Raw genomic sequence first — 14,457 nt, 5'->3', positions numbered from 1 at the left:
TGTGTTAAACAAGTAACTAAAATACTATAATAAAATATGTTTGAAACGTTAAATAAACTTAATAAAATTTAATTAAAATGACTAAATTTACACGTTTTAATAAATTAAATTAGTTTAAAATTTTTAAAAATATTTTAAAATTTTTATATTATAACATTTTTTTATCAGTGAAATAATACATTACCATCAAACTAAGTACTTTTAATTTATAAATTTTTATAGTTTACCTAATATTAAAAATATTCACGGGATACATTTGGTTAGAACTCTATAAATGGAATGTTTTTGTCAAAAAATCTACTTGTGACAATTTTCTACTAATTTTTTATTTAGTATGTTTTAAAATATCTTTTGTGGGGGATTCTAGAACGTTGAGTCCTATGAGTCTTATGATACACAAACACAAATCAGATAACACGTATCTGCACGGTAATTCGTGTTATCTTAAAAAATATAAGATATGATAGTATCCGGTACTCAATTTTATAATAAAATTATACATGTTATTCTTAAATTTTTAAAATGTTTGGAATTGTTTTTATTAGTTTCTATACTTAATTTTATAATTTTTATGATTTTATAATTTTTTATAATATATATAATATTTTTATGTTATTATCAATATTTTAAAATTCAATTTATATCTTATTTGAAATTATTATTATTTATTGTTATTATTATTTAAAAATTTTCAGTTTAAAAATCATTTAAAATATACATTTTCATATATATTCTCATATATTAACACACTGGAAAAAAAAAGAGCAAAATGAGATTATTTGATGGTCTGATATAAGAATCCGTGAGTGTGGTACTGAAAAAAGAAAAATTTAAATTAAATCAGCCATATCAATATGTGCAATAGTTTAGATGGACAAGTTTTGAACGTATTTTTACGTATCGGTGTCAGATACGTATGTGACACTGATACGTAGCCTCATCCAACGTGTCCATGCATCAGAGGTTGAGTCAAAGGAGGCGAGTATTTGGATTGGACGGAAGAAAAAAAGGCCTAAAGCCCATAACACGCAGTTGAACACTGAATTCATTGCACAGAAGAAACAAAAGAATAAAGCTTCAATCATAACAAAAGAATAAAGCTTCAATCATAGACTTTAGCACTTTTCATTTTAATAAAAAATACGACGACCAATTTGTTGGATGATCTTATGATTTTAACAATCCAGACCCAGATCAACTAAATTATTAATTTTTTATTGACTTCATTTTATCTCTATACTTTCTGACACTAGTTGCAATGAAAAATGCAACATTAGCAGAAATTAGTTGTACTGTCATAACTTTTCACCAACCTGTAATACAGCCTCCAGTTAGAAAAAATTATAAATAACGTAAGAGATCAGTTAGTTTTTCAAGATTTACTTGACCTAAACACTACAGTAGTACAATCATCTCCAGTGAAAAATTATAACTACATCTACAAATCCAGACTTCCACACTGTCAAGATCAGTGGATAACTTTAGAATGGTTGAAAAGGCCTGCATTGTGTCCTCTGCTATGTACAGCAGAAGAATCAAATGATTGTCATGTTAAGCATCCACAGCGAACTGAAACTTCAATATCGTCAATCAAGAAACAACTAAATCAAACTTGAGAGTGAATTCGTCTTTAGGCTCCATCAATGGTGAGGTTTAACTCTTGAAGCAAAAGTTTCAGCAACCAGCAGAGGGAATGCAATCGTTGCATCACAATGGACCTGTTTTAATGTACAAAAAGACATTTAAGAGATATGGTATTAATGGTTGTTTGGTATCTATTTTGTTTCATGAATAGTAATAGTGTTTGAGTAGTTAAATATTTATTAATTGCTGGCTTTATAATAAAGGTTACAATATGCATGACTACAACAAAGTAAAAACTGATGAAAAGGAATTATTAAAAACATGCCGAGAAAATTGGCATTGCTACATGCAAGACAAAAAAAAAAATCTGAGAAGGAAAGCACTTGAGAAAGTATGCATAGGATGTACCTTGACAGTTTTAGCAGATCCACGTATTTTTCCCCATGAAACAGCCTCATCAGGACGAGCTCCAGAATCACTACCATCATATTCTTGTGCAGTATTGATAAAAACAGCATAGTCTGCCCCATTACGCATCATATTGGCATTGCAAATGTGATGTTTTGGAAGGCCACCTCCTAAAATGATCATTCCCGTCTTCCTGGGACTTGCATGAACAGCTTCACCATTCATTGCCCTTATATCTGGTTATATTGCAAACTATTTTAGTGATGGTTCCCAAATTTTTCAAAATCATGCATGCAACAAAAAGCAGAAAGAGTGTGGAAAAAACCTTGCACTACGTCCAGAATCAGACCAGGATTGCGGAAGGAATGGAAGTACAACATATCCCCCAACGAGCCATCAGTTAATCCCGGACAGAAAACAGGAATGTTGTTCTACAAAATATCATAAAAATGTTATTAATATTATATCGTAATACGTATTACAATTCCCAAATTGTTCAGTAGATCTGAACATCTAAACAAATAACTGCATTGCATCTTGTATATACTATTATATAGAGCACAACAGATACGGACAAGAGTCTAATTACGAAAAAGATTCAAATCAGAAACAGAGTAGTACAGGGAGCAGCACGACCCTTTAAAATTCGGTCTCATAATTACCTTGTACGCCCAGTAAAGGTAAGAGCTTTCGTTGTTTATTTCTTTCCCCAATCGAGCTATTAATTTAGATGGTGTCCATAACACATTCTGCGAAACAGAAAATGCACCAAGGAAAAAGTTACAAGTGAAAACTTCAAAAGAATTTGCTTTGTAGAAGGTTTGGCAGGTCATGCATAAAATCATAGTTTAGTTAGTTTGATTTTGGTTTAGCACAAACTAAACATGAATCACAATTACAAACAATAGTATGAATTAATAAATATGACTGCAGGCGTTCCACGAAAACCAAACTACATATTTTACATTGGATTGAACGCATAAGGTAAATAAAATACCTCAGTGTTTTGTTCCTTTAACATCTGATCGAAAATAGGAATAATCCAGTCCTCAAATTTGCAGTAGTTGTCATTAGGGACCAACAAATTACCAATCCGATTCAACCCTTTCGAGCGTAGATACGCCCCAGGCAGAGAGAAATCTCCTATAAATGTTGGTGCAAGGCACTTTATAAGATCTTCTTCAATGCCACCTGTAGTTGTAACAACTACATCAACCTACACATAGAAAAACACATGCAAAAAACAAAAAAAAAAAGAACAAAATCAATAACTTGACTTGAATTTACTAGTTAACCATGATGGTGTGAGAAGCACTTAAGAAAACCATCGGAAAGGCTTGAATTGGCCTTCGAACAAGTGAAAGTGACTCACCATGCGATGCTGAAGAAGAAACCGAACAATGTCTCTAACACCAGAGGAAATAAGATTAGAAGTGAAACCCAGAAACACTTTACAAGTCACGCATTTTCGGTACTCCAAGTCCCTCTCATGGTCACTGCAATCCTCAGTCACGGCTTCATCAACTAGCCTCCAATCTAGCTTCAACCCAAAAATCACAACTTTATAAGCAAAAAAGCATAAGTTTACCTAAACATAGAAATTGGGTCAGACAAAACAAACCATTTGATTAACGACTTGGATGGCATCACCGAGATTCGAAGCCTGAAACCCAGTGGTGGCCATGGACCTGAGTAGCAGCGGATAGTTAACGCCACGGTTGAAATCATAGCCTTCAATCTTAGCACATTTTCCATCAAGACTTTCTGATTCTTTGAACACCGTGGAATGAACTTATACTAGCACTTCTTCTCCCTTTCTCTTTGTTTCTTCCATTATTCTCTCTCTCCTCTGCACGCAACGCCACTGAGACGGTGTTTTAAGTTTTAAAAATGAATTTAGAATTCTCAAACCAAAATCATAAAGCTATGGAGAAGTCACCACAAACAATAAGCAGTTGTCTCAAACATATGAGGTATTAAAGAACATCTCTACAATCAAGTATTCTAAACGAAATTGAAATCATCAACAATCCAAATTTCACTCATTATTCACTTCCTCATAAACATAGCCCAAAGAATGCATTAACTCAGATTCAAACCACAATTATAAACTGAAAAAAACCCAATTAATGAAAACAGCAAAAGGCTTGGGCTCAATTACCAATTAACGAAATGCTCATTCCAAACAAATCAATTATGGAATTAAATCTACACCAATGCGATTCATTTTCTTTTTTCATGGCCATTTCCTCACTCATGTAACCCAAACAGTACTGACTCTAGCTCCTCAATCCAAATACAAATTTAGATACATTATTAACCAATGATTCCCACCCGAAAAACAATCAGAAAATACCAACCCAGTCACGAACCAAAACACAAACAAAATCGACTTAAACCCAAAAACATAAAGTGCACACATAGATTCCACAGATTGCCAATAATAGCAACTCGAATGCCAACTCATAGGTACTTAATAGCTTCATCAATTTGGCTTTAACAGCTGTTGACCCTAAAACAATCCAATTAATATTCAAACAATGGCTAGAAATAAATAAAACAGAGACAAAGAGGGGAAACCCGTGGCCAATGGGTATTTATAGCTAAGGTTTTTTCAGTAAGACGTGAACAAGAGAGAAGGGATAGAGGCATAGATACCTTCGGCTGCAGCTATGGAGCTTCGAATGTAGACGCTGCCGTTGAGTGAACCTCGTCTGGATGAACGATTGAGACAGAGGATGCGTAATGATTCTCACTGTTGGGTCCTATTCGATCAAGTACTTGACGGCAACGAATGGTGAATGATTGTTCTGAAGGGGTTTATGCTCACACGCACTCTGCTTCTGGAGTTCCCTCCGCTTTCTCTTTTTATTTTCGTGTGCTTTAGTTGGGCTAGATTAGTGTGTTGACAGACCCATTTGCTTATTTTTGGGCCTTTTAAATACGTCGCTTTACAGGTCTAAACGAAGCACATTAGGATCAGTGTTGTGATATATTTGAGGAGGCACCTCCGATTTCATTTTAGTGTTGGAAGCTGCCGAAACCCTTCCCAAACCCTATTGGTAGGTTTGTTTGTACGGCATAACGTGAGCTTGTGATTCTGTTGTGCAGGTAAGAGAGTAATCGGTGGTTGCTAATACGGTGGTTCCTTCCCGTATTATATTAATAGTAGTCCGAATGTTACATTGTTTTAATTCCTAACTTTCATGAAGTGCGTTTGACTTGGTAGAATCAATCGAGGATGATGTTATTGACATACCATATTACTATGCTTACGTTTTAGGAGATTGAAAATGTCATTCTTTGAGCAATATTCAAAAAATAACTTGTACAATTTTTCTTTAATCTTCTCTAACTTTGCTTCCCAATTTAGAGGATTTATCTTCTCATAGCAATAACCCAATGTTTTCAACTTCATCCTTGGGAAATGCAAGGACAGTGCTATATTCATCCTAGTATTTATTAAACTTTATCAACATCCTTTCAGCCATATATCTGATAACTTCATCTTCATCTTTTAAGCTTTCAACACTACAATGAAATCGAAGGTGCCTCCTCAAATATATCACAACACTGATCCTAATAGCGGCCTTCACGCTGGCCTCTCTACGAGTGTCTCCGTGAGGGATGGGGTTTACAGCTCTAGGGTTTTTTTTTATGGGTTGGAATTATTTTTTAACCTAAAATGTTTAACTTATTTAGTTTAAAACCCATAAAAACTCTCCCAATCATTTAGCGGTATCGCTCTCCCAATCGACGTTCCACCAATTGAATCTCGTAGCGAGCGAGGGAAAACGCAGCGGAATGAAGATTTATGATGTTTAAGCTCGGTTCGCTCTGATTTCTCGCTGATTTGGTAAACCCTAAGAGGCCAAAACCTAATCTAAGGTTTGGGTGAGCTGATGAACGGTGGGAGTGATCTCTACCGGAATTCTCATTCATCAAAGCTGAAAATTACATGAGATTGGCATGCCTTTATATAGGTGAAGAAGAGGCAACCAGAAAACCAACAAACAGACGCCGTCTAATAGACCTAACGGGAAGGGAAACGGAAAAACTAGAACTCGCACTAACCCTAAGGGGAATCAAGTGAACCCTAGCCCTAACACGTGAATGAAGACTTTGCGTGACCCTAACCTTAACGGTGGCGTGATCAAGGCTGTAGAAGAATTGGGGTTAAACAAACGCTGGCCGAGAATTGAAAAATGAGATAGAAACCCTAGCGATGCTCCATGAGTTGGTTTCTTTCTGCAGAAGAGAAAAAATGGTTGGATGCGTGGAAGGAATTGTCCTACTAGGCCCAATTGACGCTGCTGGCCGGATAGCAACATTTGTGAATGGTGTAGAAGCATGGACCGAGATCGTGCTTCAGCAGAAACATATACGCACGAGAAGTGAAGTAGATGTTGGGTTCATTCTGCAAAATATCCACGAGACGAGACCCAAGGCTTGGAGTGGAATTGATTTTCTATTGGGCTGTTGTATGTTTGGAGGAACCTTGGCCCAATAGAAATGTGTGATGGCACTGCTGGTGGTGAATGAAACACGCGATGCCCAAAACCCTCGTGTGTGGCAACCTGGAGGCGTGCTGTTTTGGGCCCCCATTTGCCAATCAGCAGCATGTAGGAAAATGTTGGCGTCCACTTCCAAGCCCAAGGCTTGTACACGTGAACTAACCAATCAGGGAGCCCGTGGTGGTCCAATCTCGGACAAAAGGAAAGGCTGAATTCAGTGTTGAAAGGTAATGGGCTCTTTTAGGTGTAGAGAAGAATGGGTCCGCAGGCCCAATACCAATTGGTACATTGGAATTATAGGCTGTAATTTACAAAACAAGCCCAATTAGAACATCCTTTATTTAATTAAAAATAAAAGAAAATAAAAGAAATTAAAATGAATAAGCCTAGGCGTTGGCCCAATGCTATAAGCCTTATTGGGATCACATCATCCCCTCCTCCTTGAAAAGGATCTGTCCTCAGATCTAGAGGGTTATTAAAGGCTCACAGCAACCAAAATAATAGTACCACCAGGATCAAAAACAAATCTGCAATAGTCATCAAATAAAATGGAATTAAAATCATAAAGACCATGCAGTAAAATTGGATGGAATATTTGTGAAAATGGGTCTTTGAAGATTGAAAAAGATGGTATTAAACCCACTTCACAAAAGAAATGTTTCACACTTTGACTAAGATGATTTTTGAAAAGAATTTTAATATCAAAGTGTGTTTTGGCAAAACAAGTTGAGGAGTATGAAATAAAGAAATGAGATGGAGAACAAAATTTTTGAAAAGAAAAGAAAACAAAAGCTTTAATGGAAAAGTGAGTAGAGGTTAAAGATGGGAAAACGCCCTTTGAAAATGGGATCTTCATGTAAGGAATTGGTGAAGAATTGATCACCAAATCCTTAACACAAAGTTCTGTTCGCTGTTTTGAAAAACACTTTAACTCTACCACTTGTGATTGTTTTGCAAGATTACTCTCTTGTTTTATTTTCTCTCTTTCCTCTAATTCTTTTCTCTCATTCTCTTCTTTTGCTTTTCTTAGACTCTCCTCTTTAGCCTTTTCTTCTTCCTCTCTTTTTTTCTTCTCATTTATCTCTTTTTCCTCTTGTTCTTGTTGAGCACAAAGCATCACAAGCTCTTCTTTTTCTCTCTTCTTTTCAAACTCTCGAAGCTTTTTAGCTTGCTCTCTTTTGTATTTTTCTCTCTTTCTTTGTTCACTCAAAAGCAAGTCTAAATTGTGCTTAAAATCTTTTTCTAGTCTAGAAAACTTAGCAATGTTTTGGATGAATGCATCCCCAATGTCAATGAAGTCTTCTATCCTAGCTTGTTGTTCTTTAGTGATCCTAAATGAAGGGAGTATGAAATGTTTCCACATGCATGTTTTTAATTCATAAAATGTATTGATGCATGATATTCTCCCCTTTTTCACTAGATATTGCCGCTCTTGCCACCAATCAAATGCACGTCCTACAAATCTAGATGTAACATGCCTAAGAATGTCTATATGACTATATTCACTAAACAAGGGTTGCACCAATTTTTCAGTATCCCACATCCAATCTTTAAATGATATTGGTCCTATATCTACCCCAAAGAATGGAATATCACTATGAATGGTTTGATGCAACTCATGACTACCATTATGCCTACCTAAATGCACACGGCTAGAAGAAGAAAAATTCATTTTGAAACAATTTTGACAAAAACAATTTTTCACAAAGTTGATGAATTTCTAAAGAGAAAGTAGTGGAAAAGAGTTCTAGAGATACTCCCAGGAAAGGGAGGTGAGTCACATGGACAAGCTTAGGAACCAAGCCTTTCCTAGCCAGAGATCTCTAAAATGCTTTCACAAAATTTCTCAATAAAAATTACAAATGAAACAGATTGTATGAAAAACAAATTGAGAAAGTGTGTGAAGAAAGTGAAAACTGAAAGACCAAAAAAAGGTCAACTAGGTGTTAAACACATTGCACCTAGATATCACGGGACTTAAAACAGATATACAAGCATACAAAGCACGCAAAACAGAACCTGGACATTGAAACACAGAGCATAAAAGCTGAAAACATAAAGACTGAAATCGTAAAAACTGAAAACATAAACTAGACGAAAAACCCAAGTGAAGATACAAGTGGCCTTTGGAACCCCTTGAACCTCACACTAAACACGCTTAAACTATTACAATTAAATGCTAAGGATGGGATTGCTCTAAAGCATTTTCCCACCTAAGCCAAATGAAGCAAATAAAAACATAAAATTGAAAAAAAATTTACACAAAGTCCGTGACATCAAAACAATAAAACACAAAAGGAAGCTATGTGATGCTATGTTATACAAATTTCCCAGCTCACTCCTTTGTATCCCCTCGTGGTGCACTCTTTCCAACATCAATGTGGGGTCTCAAGTCCCAGCTCACTCATGTGTTCCCTCGGCAGTGTACCTCCCAACAGGTTCACTCACCATTCCACCTTCAAGAAGAGGCTTTACCTACACGGATTACCAAAACAGTGAGTTGGAAGCAAAGTGAACCAAGAGCATGCACAGTCTTCCACATAAGAATAACAAAGCAGAAAGCAATAAAAGCTCAAATGGAAGAAGTGGACAACATCAATTGAAAGATTGAATAGACAAACTCAAAGGATAGCCAATAAAGACAAGCAAGAAAAACAAGCTAACCAATGAAGAAGGCACACAAAAGGAACCTAAAGAAGGTGTCTAGAACAAGATGAACAAAAACCAAACTCAAACAGAGACTCAAAACAAGTTGAATCAAGAGCACATGCACATTGTATTGGAAAGTAATGGTGAATACGAAATTGTGAACTGTGTTGTATTTTGATGCACTCTTTCTCTTCACTCAAATGAGTCAATGCAGAATTTCAATCATAGTCTTATCCACAAATTTTCTTTTCAACTCACAGATTTTTCTTTTTAACTCACAGATCACATATGCAACTAATGTTTTAAAGCACAGTTCACTTCAAAGCAATTATCCAATTCCATTCAAATGGTCAATGGCATATGACAGATGCAAATGATTCAACTCAAAAACAATTGGAAAGAAACAAAAAGGAAACAAAGAAATAAGACACAACAAAAGGCAACCAGAGTATGCTTGGCCAGTGTAGTGAAAATCTGATAACAGAAGCTTGCCAAAACAGAAACTGCAAGACAAAAATTGATATGGCAAAACTGGATTTATGACACAGCAACAAGTAGCAATTTCAATGATCACAATCTGAGAAAACAGCAGCTGCAACTCAACAAATTAGATGGCAAAGCTGAATCTAAGACATGAAGAAAAGTAATGCAGCAAGAATCAGTGAAAGGATGCAGGGCACTGAAACTGATAGAGGCAAATCCAATGTTTAACAGTGAAACCAATGTTCACGTCACAATGTTATCAAGCCACAAGAAGAAATAGAAAACTAACTCATCATGCCTCAGTTCAGTGAACAAATAAGAAACATCACTAGAACAATTGATTCAACTCAATAGATCATGAAGAAGTCAGATGCAACTATTAAACCAGAGCAGTATTGTTTCACGCAAGGGCTAAACACACATGGCCAAGTAGACAAATAGAGGAAAGGAAAAAAAAGGGATACTAAACCAGTACTGGGAAAAAAAAATGAACACAAGGACTGGTATTCAAAGCAAATAGACACAACTGCAGTTTGGAATTCAGATTCAAACAACTCCAACAACCAAGCAATATTTTCACAATGTGTATGAGTTGATTAAAGCAAATCTGAAATCTGAATGGCAGACTGATACAACACTGAAGCTCAAATAGATATACCAGTGCAGCAGCAACAATTGAGCACATAACCAAAGTGTTAATCATCTATGAAGGAATACAAGACTGCACTAAACGCGATTGGAAAAAAAAAAAAAAGCAATGAACTGAAGCAAACTAAGTAGCAGAGAGTCAGCCTATGTGTGGACCAAAACCAACTAGAATTCCACTGAAACTATCTGAACAGAGCAGATGTATCATCAAAGCAGTGGAAAACATGACAGATTGGCCAGCACAGTCATTGGCAAGCACATGAATGGCAAAAACAACACAGGAACAACAACAAAAAAACAGCAGCAGCACGAATTAACATGAATCAGTGGAAAAATACACTGTAGAAAATTGCTATTGATCTACTAGCAATATGTGAACTCCACAAAACACAGGAAACTAAGCATGTGATACACAACAGTGACAAAACAGATGACACAACAGATCAACAGAAAAAAAAATTAGGCACACATCTATGGAATCAAGGAACATGTGAAACGGCTAAACATGACTTAGACAGAACATGAAGATCAAAAAAAAAATTTTAAAGCTAAGTAAGAAAATGAAATCAAACCTACGGACATACATTGATGGCAGCAGATTCAGCGAGCTAAATACAGTCTTTAAAGTATTGATTCAGAAAATTAGAACAAGCACATTGAGTCAATTTCAGCACTAAAACATCAATAGCACAGATGAACAATAGAGACGCACAACTCAATCAAGCCAGAACAAGACGGAATCAAACAAAAAAAATTGAAGAAATAACAGCAAAGAAAAAAATGAAGAACACTTATCTCAACGCGGTCCAAGCACGAGTGGCTCTGAATACCACTTGACGAGTTAAACATTTTAGGTTAAAAAATAATTCCAACCCATAAAAAAAAAAAAAACCCTAGAGCTGTAAACCCCAACCCTCACGGAGACACTCGTAGAGAGGCCCTAGAATGAATAATTTCTGAGCAGCCTAACCTAACAATACTTATTTAAGAAAAGAGTGTTGTTAATGTTACCGGGGAGTGGTGAGAGGAGAAGCGGCGCATCCTCTGGGATTCATGACAACAGGGAAGTAGCCCCTCTTCAGAGCTTCCACCACAAACAACCTAACGTCGGCGTCCATACTACCCTGCGGCGTACCGGGAACAAGCAAGAGAGTGGAGTCCAATCCACGCTCCTCTTCCAAGTCCAAGTTATCAGGCCAATCCAACGAAACCACACCTCCATCAGCACCACTCACACACACTCTCTGATACCTCAGCTCCTCCACCAAACCCTCCCTCTCTCTCCCCTTCCGCACCTCAATCCTCCCCCTCACGTAGTGCCTCTCACTCGCGTCGCTCCCCTCGAACACCAACGACGGGCACCGCAGCAGCACGAAGCGGTTGAACGGAGTTTTAAACTAAATGAGTTAAACATTTTAGGTTAAAAAATAATTCCAACCCATAAAAAAAAAAAAACCCTAGAGCTGTAAACCCCATCCCTCACGGAGACACTCGTAGAGAGGCCAGCGTGAAGGTCGCTACCGCCAGGTACGTTGATACTGCTGGAATCGCCGCTAATAGAGGAGCCGCCGAGAGAGGCGCCGCCGTTTTGACTACCATGGCCATGAGAGGAGGAAGGGAGAATTTGAAGAGGGCTACAGAGGAAAAACATGTTACGCTTCAAGACGGGCAAAGCATCATGCAGGTGGTGTCTTTACGAGGCTCTAATATCATTGAGGTACTGCTTTACCAGTCTTAAATCTTCCAATTTTTCTTTTTTATTTATGCTGAGGAAAATGAGAAAATAACTCTGGTAAAACTGACAAATTTTGATGGAGAAATAAATCAAGGAATATTATTTGAATATTTGCATCTGTGAGAATGAGAGGTAAAGTACATATTACAAAGGAAAATAAGTTGCAGTTCTTTCTACCCTGATAGTAAACAAAACAATTGGTACTTCTGTGAAAACAAATAGTTTCTAATAGTGTTGCAGGGATTGCGTGGATACTTCTATGATTTCTCTTAAAATCAGTTTGTTCAATGTCAGCACCCCTTTATAATGTGTGTACTACTTATGTGTGTATAGGTTCTCATTTATATTTCGATTTTGACGTGTGAAGGTCAAGGATGCATTTGGCAACAAATCACTAGCTCTGTTCCCTGCTAAATTTCGGAAAAGCGTGTGGATTAAACTAGGTCTGTCCTATTTAAAAAGCAATTCAGCAGTATGCCATGTTAATTTGTGTTATTAGTTTTTAAAAACAAAATCAATTGATTTACTGATAATAATAATAATAATCAAATGGTTGTGCTATAATTGCTGATTTTCTATCTGGACATTAGTGATAGTTTATTAACCGACCTCATGGAATGGATAGTTATAATTTGTCTCCTTTTCAAGTGTACTTAATAAGCTGTTTTTTTCTTAAACTTTTATTGCTTCATTGTTCGGGAATTCAGAGAATTTTTAGCTAACAATGAATTTGTCTATATGAAGCGTAGAACTATTTATTTAGAAGCCATGTCAACTTCACCAATCTGTTTTGTTAAACAATACATCTCAAACTCGAACATATTTGCAGTGTGTACTGCTAGTAACATTGTTTGAGTAAATTGCATGTTTTTGGTGTTGGCTAATGCGCCATGTGTTCTTTAAGATTTTATGTTACTCCAACCCATCTGCCAAAGAGTTTAACATTTAACCCTTCTTTCTCATGTTGCAGGGAGTTTTGTTGTTGTTGATGTAACCGGAAAGGAAAAGGCTCTTGAATCGGGTAGCAAGGTTGCATGCCTTGTTTCTCAAGTTCTTTTCTACGAACAAGTTCGAGAACTACAGAAAACTCCTGAATGGTGTGTTATTGTTTCCTGCTTTGATTTTTGTATATTCAATTGCTTTGGTTGTTCCCTTGTTGAATAGCCATATATTTACTTTTTATATCAACTTTTGGATTTTGTATGGTAGAATCTATCGGTTCTCATGCCCAAAGTATTATACTCACTCTTTCAATCATTTGCCAACATACAGGCCTGAAAGTTTTAAATTTGCAATGGTTGATGAATCAAAAGAAACTTCTGCCTCCCAACAAGAGAATGAGCTGGAGGACAGTGATGATGGACTACCTCCATTGGAAGCCAATACAAACAGACTCAGACCTTTCGAGTTGCAAGCCGATGAAGATTCAGAGTCTTGTTCAGATACAGATGATTGAATCATATAGTTAGACTCCCATGGCATATGAATTATTACACTCAAGCTAAAACGACAATGTATGTGAAAGAATGTTCTTGTCCTATTTTTATGTGCTGATTCTATTGAAGATTTGCTTTTCAGATTTCTCAACCAAAAGAAAAGAATTGAATCTGCACCAGCTAGTCAAACTATAATAAAACTGACCAGAAACAATGTGTGAAATATAGTTTTCTCCATATGAAAATAATGGCAAGCATCAATGATTTTGAAATCCGACTAATGAAGACATTAATTTAAGATTTAAGTATTGAGCTGGGACCAAGACTTATTGTTGAACAGGAATTAAATTGGTATTAATAAATCATTTTAGTAATTAAAAAATAAAATAAATAGTTTAAAAATATATCTAACTTGTGATTTTATGAATTTAGATTCTAAAGTAAAGCATACATTTATAATTTCTAACATTTAAAATGTATATAAAAGTTTAAATAAAATATATTCTTTAGGTAAATTGAACTTTTAATATGTAGTATAAAAAAGAATATGAATAATAGTTTAGGTTGGTTTTCATTTTTTTTTTCCTAGGAAATGGATTAGAAGTCAACCTTATATCCCAATTATACTTCAAGAAGAGAAAATAAACTGCCTATATGTACAAGTTTGGAAACTAACAGAAGAAAATAAAATACTGCAGAAGGAGAAGGGATAGGATGACAATTTTGTGCCAATTTGAAAATTATTTAAGCAATTTAACCATTTCAAAAGTGAGATGGACATACTTTAAAAGATAAATTACATTTATAGCTGTTGATTAAATTAAAAAAAAAAAACTATACCTTTTCCTTTTAAAATCTGATTTTTTATATAAAAGATGTAAAAATATATATAATAAGAGTTTACACAAAACCAATAATCTTTAACCCAAGATCTCAAAATAGCAAAGTTGTAAGACTATATTTATACATTATTCATTTAATCGTTGGTATAAAAGGTGAT

The 14,457-nt window shown here is 35.7% G+C and overlaps 3 protein-coding genes across 6 annotated transcripts; 2 read left to right on the top strand and 1 right to left on the bottom strand.

The window, feature by feature from the left end:
• Positions 1 to 1,259: 1,259 nt before the first annotated feature.
• LOC114162857 (deoxyhypusine synthase) lies at positions 1,260 to 5,720 on the bottom strand. 4 transcript variants are annotated; one of them, XM_028046837.1, is made up of 8 exons: positions 4,651 to 5,720; positions 3,614 to 3,856; positions 3,365 to 3,532; positions 2,990 to 3,208; positions 2,655 to 2,741; positions 2,318 to 2,423; positions 1,993 to 2,228; positions 1,260 to 1,718 (listed from the first exon to the last, which is right to left on the bottom strand). In XM_028046837.1, exons 2-8 carry the CDS (start codon positions 3,674 to 3,676, stop codon positions 1,641 to 1,643), a joined length of 957 nt encoding a protein of 318 aa, XP_027902638.1. In that variant the 5' UTR covers positions 3,677 to 3,856; positions 4,651 to 5,720; the 3' UTR covers positions 1,260 to 1,640. The 4 variants fall into 4 exon arrangements, with proteins under 4 accessions (XP_027902638.1, XP_027902640.1, XP_027902639.1 ...); XM_028046839.1 differs by having other exon boundaries at positions 3,629 to 3,856; XM_028046838.1 differs by having other exon boundaries at positions 3,614 to 3,841.
• Positions 5,721 to 8,801: 3,081 nt separating this feature from the next.
• Positions 8,802 to 11,733, top strand: LOC114162858. The gene is made up of 2 exons (XM_028046842.1): positions 8,802 to 8,977; positions 11,294 to 11,733. The coding sequence occupies exons 1-2, from the start codon at positions 8,816 to 8,818 to the stop codon at positions 11,708 to 11,710; spliced, it is 579 nt and encodes a 192-aa protein (XP_027902643.1). The 5' UTR covers positions 8,802 to 8,815; the 3' UTR covers positions 11,711 to 11,733.
• Positions 11,678 to 13,614, top strand: LOC114162859 (probable RNA-binding protein EIF1AD). The gene is made up of 4 exons (XM_028046843.1): positions 11,678 to 12,003; positions 12,389 to 12,464; positions 12,992 to 13,118; positions 13,294 to 13,614. Exons 1-4 carry the CDS (start codon positions 11,884 to 11,886, stop codon positions 13,475 to 13,477), a joined length of 507 nt encoding a protein of 168 aa, XP_027902644.1. The 5' UTR covers positions 11,678 to 11,883; the 3' UTR covers positions 13,478 to 13,614.
• Positions 13,615 to 14,457: the final 843 nt, after the last annotated feature.

This window comes from Vigna unguiculata, chromosome 9, assembly GCF_004118075.2.
Source record: "Vigna unguiculata cultivar IT97K-499-35 chromosome 9, ASM411807v1, whole genome shotgun sequence".
NCBI lineage: Eukaryota > Viridiplantae > Streptophyta > Magnoliopsida > Fabales > Fabaceae > Vigna > Vigna unguiculata.
Note: the sequence above shows the minus strand (reverse complement) of the source record. Positions and strands in the feature narration are given on the sequence as shown.

Bases quoted from the DNA above. Each gene is read 5' to 3' on its own strand.
- LOC114162857 (XM_028046837.1), bottom strand. From the start codon at position 3,676: ATGGCCACCACTGGGTTTCAGGCTTCGAATCTCGGTGATGCCATCCAA. The intron at 3,209-3,364 runs GTGAGTCACTTT...TTCTATGTGTAG, and splicing joins TTCTTCTTCAGCATCGCATG to GTTGATGTAGTTGTTACAAC. The intron at 1,719-1,992 runs GTACATCCTATG...ACATTAAAACAG, and splicing joins GATCTGCTAAAACTGTCAAG to GTCCATTGTGATGCAACGAT.
- LOC114162858 (XM_028046842.1), top strand. From the start codon at position 8,816: ATGCTATGTTATACAAATTTCCCAGCTCACTCCTTTGTATCCCCTCGT. The intron at 8,978-11,293 runs TTACCTACACGG...GTGTTGTTAATG, and splicing joins TCCACCTTCAAGAAGAGGCT to TTACCGGGGAGTGGTGAGAG.
- LOC114162859 (XM_028046843.1), top strand. From the start codon at position 11,884: ATGGCCATGAGAGGAGGAAGGGAGAATTTGAAGAGGGCTACAGAGGAA. The intron at 12,465-12,991 runs GTCTGTCCTATT...CTCATGTTGCAG, and splicing joins AAGCGTGTGGATTAAACTAG to GGAGTTTTGTTGTTGTTGAT. The intron at 13,119-13,293 runs GTGTGTTATTGT...GCCAACATACAG, and splicing joins CTACAGAAAACTCCTGAATG to GCCTGAAAGTTTTAAATTTG.